The 11510-nt window shown below is 41.7% G+C and overlaps 1 protein-coding gene across 4 annotated transcripts in view; it reads right to left on the reverse strand.

The window, feature by feature from the left end:
• Window positions 1-11510, reverse strand: part of dmxl1 (Dmx like 1) — a 48130-nt gene that overhangs the window by 12415 nt on the left and 24205 nt on the right. For 3 of the 4 annotated variants that reach the window (XM_084551523.1, XM_084551521.1, XM_084551522.1), the window contains 14 exons: window positions 11376-11474; window positions 10774-10941; window positions 9314-9505; window positions 8803-8879; window positions 6102-6223; window positions 5706-5963; window positions 5187-5389; window positions 4874-5022; window positions 4580-4665; window positions 4225-4426; window positions 3821-3938; window positions 3358-3420; window positions 1710-1796; window positions 47-165 (listed from right to left, as the gene is read on the reverse strand). In XM_084551523.1, coding sequence (XP_084407649.1) covers window positions 47-165; window positions 1710-1796; window positions 3358-3420; window positions 3821-3938; window positions 4225-4426; window positions 4580-4665; window positions 4874-5022; window positions 5187-5389; window positions 5706-5963; window positions 6102-6223; window positions 8803-8879; window positions 9314-9505; window positions 10774-10941; window positions 11376-11474 — 1943 coding nt within the window. The remainder of the gene's footprint in view (window positions 1-46; window positions 166-1709; window positions 1797-3357; window positions 3421-3820; window positions 3939-4224; window positions 4427-4579; window positions 4666-4873; window positions 5023-5186; window positions 5390-5705; window positions 5964-6101; window positions 6224-8802; window positions 8880-9313; window positions 9506-10773; window positions 10942-11375; window positions 11475-11510) is intronic. The other variant, XM_084551524.1, reaches the window with a different exon arrangement.

Raw genomic sequence — 11510 nt, forward strand, 5'->3', positions numbered from 1 at the left:
AATATGCAAACACACACACACACACACACACAGATCGCTCTCTTACCCTTTGCCTTCTGCCTCATCATCATCAATCCATGTCAAGATCTGTGTGGCCAAGATGGATGACACATCCAGCTCCTGAATGTCATGGGTGGAGGCCATGACTAAACAATTACGATTCGCCTGGGAGACAAAGATGGGGAAAGGGAGAGGGAGGAGGGGGAGACAGAGAGTATAGAGGTAAGGGAAATAGGCTGAGTCTCCATGTATGTTCTGAAGGGTAGGAAGCTCCACAAGAGTGAGACATCTCTATTTAGCCTGTATCAGACAACATCTAAGGTTTTGCCGTTAATGAGGACCTTGAGCGCTGAGGAGCACTTTCCTTTGATCATTGTTGAGAAGAAGCCAGCATCACTGCTCAGCCACAGATAAAGAACCACACTGAACCAATCTGTGTCTGAACCCTTTTCCTTTATCAAACGAAGAAAACGCAGGCTCATCAAGATCAAAAGAGCCAGGATATGGTGTTAAAGTTGTGCCAATGGCCAGAAAAGAGTTTCATATACATCTGGGATTTGAAGGTGCACAGTTCTTTGTCGAATTCAACTGGGATCCATCAAGATTTAAAACTAAAAACTGGTTTTGTCTAAGGCGCTTCTGTTTTCCTATACTACTGTTACGGGTTAAAACTACCCAAAGATGCATTAACTGATGCGAACATTGGGTGTATAAATTGCATGTACACTGACATTGAATATAAAGATGGCGACGTCACCCATAGGTTTCTTGAAGAGCTGCTATGAAGCTCAACGTAGGTGGCTCTGGATGTGACCACTGCGTAACTCCTGGCTTATTCAAAAACGGAAAAAGAGGTGGAACAGAGGCCGGGACGGGACACCTAGCCAGACAACTGTCAACCTGTGAGGTCACCGGTGCCCCGTCCAAACTGATGCATAACTTTACGCCTTGATGTACTGTAAATTAAACAAGTTAAGTGGGCAAGAATGGAGAAATTATCTATAGTAAGCTAATATATTACAGTAGGTCTAATGGGATTTTTTGGGAGCCATCCTGTTAAAGGTACAGCAACTTTTGGCATTAGCTTAATTTTTTAGAGCAGATAAAATTTAATATTATCATCTTATGAAGTTGAAATGCCAACAAGCAGGCAAAGAGCAACACGAACATTTATCTTATGCCTTGACCAGCGCTTTGTTCCACTCTCTTTTTAGCTGATCTCTTTATAGTCACTGCAGGAAATACCAGTGTCTCTGGTATACAGTGGGTCACTATAACCAACATTTGACCCACTGCCAATTTAAAAATATTGATTTCAGTTTGAGATTAATAGTGTGGTTCATGGTAAATGGGCAAACTCCCATGAAAAGCTGTATAAAACATAAAAAATCTGACTAAATTAAGCTGCTCCGCTTTTCTTACTTGCAATTTTCCAACACATGCAGGTATAATTTGAATACTGTCACCCCGAGAAAATGTATATCTGTATGAATTTCTTTCCTGTAACAAACTAGCAACCAACAAACTGAACCAACGCATATTACTTCACTAGCTTCTGTAATACTGATTAATTCTAACATTACCAAACAAACCTTCATTACACTGAAGGCGAGGGTTTACATAAAAAGCCGCAGGCCAGTCAGAAATACTCTCCGCTTTTCTCTCAGTGTTTTGTGTTGTTCAGTGACATCCGCGTTAAAGGGTTTTACCTTGTTGATGGCAAAGGCTGTGATGATGTCAGATTCCTTGTGGATGATGCGTGCTTTTCCTCCAGGGCTGCCCAGATCTGACTCAGTCTGAAGACAGGGAGAAACACACACAAACACACAAATCACCATCATGCAGCTTCAGTCATTTGCAACAGAAAACATTAGCAGATACATTTTCTGCTGACAAATAAGAGCCATAGCTTCAGCTGCATTTCCTTTCATGCTACAGGACCTTAGAAGATCCATGATCCATTTGATAAATTATGTGTCAAATTATTTTGCTGTGGAAGACATTCAGGAGTGGAGACGAGCCTACTCAGTGTTTTCTTCAGTACACAAGTAGTGTACTTTATTTTTATGTGTTTGTCTTGCCTTTAGGGGTTAGGAGAGGACATTTAAGGTGCAGCAAGCCACACAGTAAACCACAGCAGCCAACGTAACCGGGTTACTGCCATTAGATAGGAGGAGGAGCACCAAAGCCCTTGAGCATCGAGCACAAGTACACACTGTCCCATAGAGGTTCTGTGGGATGTATGCAGCGCAGCAGACAATAGTGTAGCTCTGCATATTATAAAGAGATATTACATTTTGATGCCAAGTTTACGCAAATTGAGACAGGCATCCTTAAAGCATGAGGCTGAATTAAAAGCTTCACAGAATTTATTCAAGAGGAAAAGACCATGTCTTTTTCTGTCAGATGGAATAAAGTAAAATTCGACTTGCAGAAATCTAAATATGGTGGTTTGCCATTTTCGTCGCGCACATAATGCCTGCAGGACGCAGATTCACTGCGACAGTGTTGGGCCCATTAATCAGAAGCTATTCAGCTTCATAGCCTGTCCTCCCAGAGACTGGGTTAATTAACGCGACCAAATGGAGTAGCTATAACGTGGCAGCGTGCACAGTCGGAGCCAGAAGATTAGAAAACCTCTATGATGCATTAAGAGCACTCTGCAATTTAAGATTTATGGTTTCACATTCATTCACGTCAATATTTAGACAGCAAAATGTAAGATTGATATCAAACTGTGACAGGAGCATTCAGAGGTCACAGCCCTATAAATACATATACTGTAATTCTGTGAAGAGCACAGCTTTAACATTTGACACTGTATGTGTCACGCCACGTTCACTGATGTGCATATTCCCGCATCCAACCAATGGTACGGTTTGTATCACGCACACTTTAGTGTGGGGATGTGAAGAATGTTTCGTAAGGTGTCACATTGGTGCAACGCTGTTTACTAACTGTGCTTGTCAAATCAAAGCACTGCTGTTTCACACGCACACATTTTAATGGACAAGCTACATAAAACATTGTGTACAGCTGGCTGCGAAACTTTTAACTTCATGATGTAATCGGTGTCATTGTGACACAGTCTTTCGAGTGACGCTCCATCACAGACTGTAAAGACTCATGGTAAACTGTGTGATCAAGGAGGACGTATTGGGTGTAACTGAAGTGACAAGAAATATGATAATAAGCAAATTGCGTGGCTGATATTTAATTATCTGGGTCATGTCTCAGTATTTCTTTTTTTCTGTTTCAGTTTTCAATCCAGAAAGTATAAAGCAAGACGCTGAGGTTCGATATCCATCCCGTCCCACTCTAATACCATAAGCAATGATTCATCTGAAGTAGCAGTACCTGATTGTATCCTGTCTCGTCCATTCCTGAACATTTCATATTATCCATCTGGTCCTCAACCGACTTTTAACGATTTGGGGGGGGGGGGGGCAGCACAGGGTAAGGCCACACAAAACACACACACACACGACAACATCAACCAGTGGTAAACCATGCAAACACACACAGAGAATGAATTATTGATTTGTTAATAAAACAGGGTGTAATTATTTGAGTGAAAATTAAACATCAACATGCAGCTGGAGGCAGTAATAATACATGAGCCTGGCAGGCAGAAATAAAAAAAAAAATGCATCAAGAGGGATGTTAAAGCAATAATAGTGAAGTTTTGCCTGGGGGTAAATACAGATGTGTGATTTTATCATAACAAAATAGTTAAAGTGTAATTCGGTGACAATTAATACTATGTGCCAGCCATGCAATATGGAAGTACTTCATGCAGCGTGTTAGCGTAGCGATGTACCTGGTTTGTGCCGGGTTTCTTGGTGAAGATGTTTCTAATGAAAGTCTCCTGCACTTCTTCCTGCTTTACCAAAAACTGCCACAGACGTTTCACGGGCAGCGCCGAGTGGTGGCTAGTCCTGAAAACAACAGAACATCCGACACGTTAACACACGTAACGCTCATTAAATCAGTTGCATTAGCTCACAATGAAATATGTTAAACATATTAGTTATGATTTGAAACTTGAAGTCCCTACTGCATGGGCCTTGTTGAATACTATAGGGTTCAGTCCTCAACCGGCATAAAACTGTGGCTTTTCTGGATGAACAAAGCAAGGCTAACACATTTTAAAATAAATCTTACTGGGAAAAGAGCATTTTATCAACATATTTACTTTGTGTGACTGTGACTTAATGGTCGTACCTGAATGGGGTGTTAGATGCTTCAAACAAGGCCTTGTGTCTAAGCAGTGCGGGGCCAGGTGTGGACGTGTCATCGTGGAGGTGAGTTGAGATGTACTTGGAAGGGGGGCCCCCGAAGATCTCCAGCCTTTTCTGCAGCACCTGCTCCCAGCGCTGCAGCGTCTTCAGTACAGTGTGACACAGAGGAGAGCCCACAGGCAGATCTGGGTTGAAAAAAAAAAAAGAAGAGAGAGAACAGAAACACAAACAGAGACGCAAATAGTTTAGACAGGCAGTGCAAAATATAGGGCAGCACTTATCTACATCCTGGATGTTTACGACATCAGAGGGTTTGTGGTGTTTGTTCTTGTGTTTACCTAATAGATCGTAACCTGCCATCGGGTAGAAGGACTTCAGGTTGGTCAGCACCAGTTGAACCATGGCCAGACGCATCAAACACCAACTTTGGAGAGAAGAGGTTATTACAAATCAGATTACAGCTCTGAACACAAATACTTCGAAATGCTGCCTTTGAAACTGGTGTTCAGACGGACAGAATTTAAAGGCAACAGGGTTGAACACAAGTTCATGAAAAGACACAACAAAAAAATTGAATCTGGGCAGCTTGACTTGAAGATGCGTCACTGCATCCAGGAATATCCACTCATTACCTGTATGAATTGTGGTTCGAATGCTCCCTTTGCGGAGAGTTGGGGTCAAACACATCTTCATATTCACTGTCGTCATCGTCCTCATCCTGGCTGCCCTGGCTCTCCTCAGAGTCATATTCAATTCTGTTTTCTGATGGTGGCAGGAAAGGCTAAAAGGCAAAATAACAGTGAAGAGGTCACTCTTATTAGACATTGATAATGATAGCAGATGCATGTAATTGGGTGATTATCATATTATAAATGAACCCTGCATACTATGGCAACATTATCCTAGCAAAAAGCCAATCTACTCAAACCAAATATTCTGCTTTACCTTGGCGATAAAATAATCCCAAATGCTGAGCTCTGGAGGGACAAATCGTTCTTTAAAAATGGAGGCGGCTTCCTGTTCCACAACAGGGACGTGCTTGGGGCTGGACGGCCCCTCCCGCTCTATCCCAGACTCATCCTTAGATCCGCTGCGTGACGAGAGAAGCCTGAACCGTCTGGACTTCCTGTCTGAGCCGCATGGTGAGGCTGTTGAGTGTTGAGAGATAGTGCCAAATTACTTTGGGCTGCCATCCCAATCTTAACTTCTTGTGCATTTTTAAATCATAGAAGACATACGGCGAACCATCTCCGCAATGGGAAAAAAAAATGTTGCTTTAAAACCGTTCTCTGCCAACCTGAGAGTGTGAGGCACACTTCCAGGTTGATGGAATTGGATGGAATAACCTACAGTACAGACTAGAAGCCAATTAATTTAGTGGGACTGGTTGGATTTACCTACTGGATAACCTTCAAAACAAAACCCCACTGTCAGAAAGAAAGCTAGATAATCCTAAACAATCACCTGGTGGGGGTGTTCTTGTTGGGCTACTGGGTTTCTCAATGACAGGGGTGCGAGCGCCTCCTCCGAACACTGTCACCCAAAGCTTGCTGTTGAGTGGGTGAGCCACGATGCGAAACAGCTCGTTGCTGGAGTGAGTGGCCATGCCGTGAACAAACAGACTGAGGAAGACAGCCGTCAGGATCTCACAGAGGAGCACAGCTAAGCCCGGCTGGCTCTCCTCGCCCGCTGAGCTCAACAGGCGAACCAGCGAGGCAATACCTGAAGAGAGGAATGAGTAAGAGAAAAGACAGACTCAAAACTTCTGAGCTGGCTTAATAACTGTTAATACACAAAGGAGAGTTGGTTTTGTTGTTTGAATTATTACCAAAAAAAACAAAAAACTTTTGACTGGTTTACCTGGCCACTGTGCAGGAGAAGTGTTGGGCTGAACAGACTCATCCATGCTGACAGTTTTGAGCGGCTGCTTCTGAGAGAGCAAGACACTCTGATACACCGTCCCTGTGAAATTGTTCACATGGCTGGGGAAGAAAACCCCACAGAGTCAGTATGAGGCTACGCAGCAAAACAAATACATTAAACATGAAATGTTGTACTGGAAAAAGGGAAATTTTCAAAAAATGGGTTAGGCGGTGTAAATATATAATGACAAAATGACTTATTTTAAATAATTTTTTTCCACTTTGCTCTGAAATCTGGGATGTTGTTTCCAAGACAGAGGCACTGCTGTCAAGACATGAAATACTAATAGGCTGTATCCCAGGTTAGCTGTCTACTGTATGTATGCTGTTTGGGAACAGAGAAGAGGCACATCGGGATGAAGAAAACTTTAGTATTCAAGTTCTCACGTCAAGTGGCTTGTCAACAGATGCACCAAAAAAAAAACTTGGAGAGTTGGAGAAAATATTTTTCACAGAGAATATGGAATATGGGGGTGTTTACACCGATCAGGCATAGCATTATGACGACCTGTGTAATATCGCGTATGGGGGCTGTTGCCATCAAGGAGTGTCATTGCTATGGGGTGGGGGCGTCTGGTCTGGTCTAGGTGGGTGCTACATGTCTAAGTAACATCCAGGTCCAAAACTTTCCCAGCAGAACATTGTATTGTCACAAGATGGTCAATGTTATTTACTTCTCAAGTCAGTGGTTTTAATGTTGTGGCTGATCGGTGTAATATACTACAGCCATTTGAGACACACTGACTGCACTCAAGTGATCTTCATTTCACTAATTGTGAGACTACTAGAGCCAATTAGTTGGAGCTGCATTGAATTAGGTCAGTCACTTTAAAGGAGGTGAATACTTATGCAATCACTTGTGTTACATGATCTATTTTTACTTAATTGAGATCACTTTCTAGAAATCTGTCAAAAAAAGCCAAATTATATTGACCAGGATTCCATTCATAATTAAGGGAGCGTGATTTAGAAGAAGGAAATTCAGTCCTCACAAAACACTGCAAACGTGCGGGAGCTGGAACCTCAAGAGGGTGTTAAGGCTTTAAATGGATAGACCTGTTGACTGATTCCTTAACAGTTAACCAAATTAAGATAATGTGATTAGCATAATTTTAAGAAGATTAATCAAAATACTGTCGGCTCAACTCTTAACCCCCGCAACCTACATGCACGAAATCCATTTTTTAAAAATTCACACACACGCTCAAGAGAAAAAAAAAGAACACAGAAGGAGAATTCCATCAAACAGACGCAAGAACACACCAGGAGAGTTTCAATCCTTATTACCATAACAAAGGCAGTGTTAAATTAGAAATAGTCTTGCTAATTTAGTTAGACTGTTCGGTTCCCAATAGTGTGAGATAGATGGCTATGTGCGTGAGTCTGTATCGAAAGATGCAAAACTGAGTGCTCATTTAATCAAATCGCTTAGAGTCATGTGAAGTTTGGAACACCAAGGTCAGAGAACTTCCTCTAAAAGGATAATGAACATTTTCTCCCGTGGCCTTAAAAGAAAAAAAACAACTATCTGACACATTATTTAACAGATACAAGCTATTTTATCTCTGGGGTCACAGCACCGTGGATTAAAGTCCCAGTTTGGGGAAGTTTTAGTTTAAATAATTATGTACATCAAACAATCTGACAGAGGCATGACGGGAAAGCACACAGTAACACAGCTGTAAGCCAAATGGGTTATTTCTAAAAAAAGATTCCCACGCACACACACACACACGCATCCGTTCAAACGATAAATCCTTCAGGGTTTTTGTCAAAGCAACTGGGACTTATAGTACGTGGAGTCTTTAATAAACAATGTTCCTCCCATCTGTCAAAACCAAAAAACTAATCAAGTATTTACAATAGGAATGACAAACGGCGGCCTTGCAGCTTTTATAATTCATTCTCGACACGATTGAAACAGACAAGTGACTGTCATACTTTCGGTTAGCAAATGTCTTGACATGTTTTTCTTTTTCCTTGCATTAAATCATACGACTGTAGTCCTTTGCAGAGTAAAACGAAGAATGAAGATGCTGAGGACCGTTTTCCACTTAACCGTGTAACTGTGTATGTGCAAAAGCCTCTCATTATAAAGTATGCTTGGTTACCAGTCATGTCCCTTCCCCATTATTTCATATTATTCTGCTCCAATAAGCCTAAAAAAAAAAAAAAAAAACTTCTAACACACATGCACACAAAACGGGAGGAGACAAACCATAACCGCATTATTTCTGCCAGCAGTTTGGCTTTAATACTGACTACAGGAAAACAAAGACAAGTTTACTTGTGTAGGATTACTAATCTGTTTTAACAGTCGAGGTAAAGGTGGTGGTCGTAAGCATCGCTTGAAGACATATAAAGAATTCATGACTTTTGCTCAGAGAGACGCCTCGTGGATACCCAGTATGAACGCAAAGCTTGTCCGGCTGCATGAAAGAGTTTTTGCCAATCCTGCAAAGATTTAGTTTTCCAGATTCTCACACCACCGCTGAGAAATGTAAGGTCTGCAAACAGCTCAAGGTTTGATATAAAGCTTCTGATTGTGTTATTATTTAACAGTCTGTGCAACATGACAAGAAAAGTCATAAATCTGAGCATTTAGAAAATGCACAAGGTAAATTGAAAGTAAAGCTTACCTATAGGTGTGTCCATCACACAGACACTGGTATATACAAGCAGACAAGGACGCAGCCAGTGTGTGCAACACATAGATCTGAAATTTAAAAACAAAACAAAATCAGAATAGAGTGTGTGTTTAATTTACCGTGCGCCTTTTTCTTTCTCAAACCCGACTCCTTCTCGCTTCAGCTTTTCAGATCATTTGTGTTTGTAACATGTAACTTTACAATATTGTTTTTTACTCTCATCACAGTCAACAGAAAATTCTCAAGGAGAGTGAATACTGACTATAAACTGATTAGCACGCTACAAACATGACTCCTTCTGCTGGATGTCTAAGTAAGCAACTGTTTGCAGCACATTGAGAGTATATCAAATCCAAATATGCCACAATAATACACAAACCTGCATGTACCGTCTCCACTAGCAGCGTAGAATTTTAATATATATTATTGTTTCTGTGTCAATCATTACACTCGTATTACTGGTTGGCTTCAAAATATTCTAAGAAGAAATAAACTGCCTCACCTCGTTGTTAACAACATCCGGATGCGGAGGAGAGTCGAGCGCATTGATGGTCCCCAAGATGTCGTGAGTCAGGTTGGTCAGGTAGACGATGGGATTGGCCACCACGGTCTTTACGTTGGCTGTGCAGGCCATCAGGAGAGGGATAGAGGTGGGCTGAGAGCTCAGAGTCACCCCTGACTGGACGGAGTCGTCCTGTTGACAGATGTCAGAGAGGAGCATGTCTTAATCATAGTCATTTCTTTTTTTAGAGGGTGAAAGAGGCAGCTATCAAAGATCTATTGCAACTGAGGTGAGCTGCTTTAATATTTGAATCGTCAGTCTTTTCCTGAGCTATAATAAAGACTGGAACTGTCATACATGACTTTTACATGCCTTTTCCAGTGTGCGTGTGTGACATTTTGAAAGCTCAATAAAAAAAACCTCCATGGAAACGGATAGGTGCCTGGTATTGTGTGTATTTACTAGATTCCTGAAAACGACTCTGAGTGTGTAAGAATACTGCAGGCTTATCATCGTCACCTTTGAAGAATCACATTCAACTGTCACCAACCTCCTTAACAAAAGCTCTGCACGCTGACTGTAGTCAAGACAAAGGCAAAAAAAAAATTTCCTTGACAACAATGGAGAAAGTTGACAACCGAGGGACCAGAGCTGGGACAAAAGAAACCGACTTCATTCCGAAATCAAAGTAGGAGCGTAGAAGGGGACTCCCAACGCCCGTAGACTGTGATAATATTCAAGAGCGCTGCTCCCATGTTGGCTCATTGAGTTGTTTACCTCCTAGAATTTGACTGAACCTTCTGATAGTCAGCCTAAGACGGGACCTCCTTCAGGAGCCTGGGGACTCGGCACAACCTGTCAACACATTGCTGGAGGCGTGCAGACAATCACCAGCGTACGATAACTAGGTCTGTGCGCGTGTGTCTCTGTCTGTCTTTCATGTGTACTTTGCTGCTCGTCTGCTCAAAGCTTTCAAAGACAACATGTGATCAGTTAAGTAGTATAGCAGCTCTTCACTGGTGGGCTACTAAAGGTCATTTGCGTTGCACATATTGTGCATATATAAAGAGATGGAGAAGGCTGTGCTTTACAGACTCCCAAAAATATATTGTTTTAATTATCATTTTCACCCTCAGTTCAGTTCAGATCAGATCAAAAATGAAAATTACATTTTTACCAAGACCTGAACTAGCAAAGCACAGTATTCTAGTCTCATTTGAATAATGAGTCATATTACATTCTCAATGTGATTATTTAAGCGTTTATAATTCGCCAAAATTGTAATCATGATCGTATCTATTCCCACATCTGCTCGCACATACAAGGAATTCATCTTGGTGTGTTTGAACCACCACCCGCATTTAAATAAACCTGTCAGTGGGAACAGCTAATAAGCAAGACAGTAACATGACTGAAAAATCAGTAGCTTTTAATTGTGTATCTGCACATGTTGTAATTACCTGGTGAGACTCTTGAAGCAGCAGTATGAGCTCCATGCGTACAGAAGCCAGTCCTCCACCGTGGGAGCCGTGCAAGCTGCAGTAGCTCAGAAACATCCTCAGTAAGGGCTGGTTACTCTGCAGCCAGTGTCTCCGGCTCCGCTGGCTGTCACCACTGGGACTCCCGGGCTGGAAAACCATTAATTATATAGACAGTAAGTAAGCCAAACTTATCCAGCTGGCTATAGTTCAAACAAAACAAAGCCACAGTGGTACACTAAAATGAACTGCATTTAAAAGCAATGTATTTTAAACTGTTCTGTCAAAAAACAAATACATCTATATACAAAAGGTGAGCTTGGATGCTTAAACTGCCTCTATAGTAGAGTATAGCAGAGAGAAGAACAACATTTACAGCAGCATGTTAGAAGTGTTTTGTATCCCAACAACAAAAAGGTCTGATAAGTAACAACAGATGCGCAACAAACACAATTTCTCAAAGTACACCTCTGGACACAGTGCTGCTCTTTTCACTTTTTTTTTTTTTATTACAGCAAAGGTTTCATTGAATCTTCCTTACAAACATCTGATAAATCTGGAAGCAGTCTGCTGTCAACACCCACCTGTTCCTCCTCCACCAGCCCAGAAACAGGGGCATCACCCTGGGCACACAGCTCTGGCAGGCAAGGCTTATAGCTGCAGCAGCGCTGGAGAGCCACCACCTGGGGAAAAAAGAAAGACAGAGTTTTACTCTTAAA

The sequence above is a fragment of the Chelon labrosus genome, assembly GCF_963514085.1.
Source record: "Chelon labrosus genome assembly, chromosome: 9".
In the NCBI taxonomy this organism is placed as follows: Eukaryota; Metazoa; Chordata; class Actinopteri; order Mugiliformes; family Mugilidae; genus Chelon; species Chelon labrosus.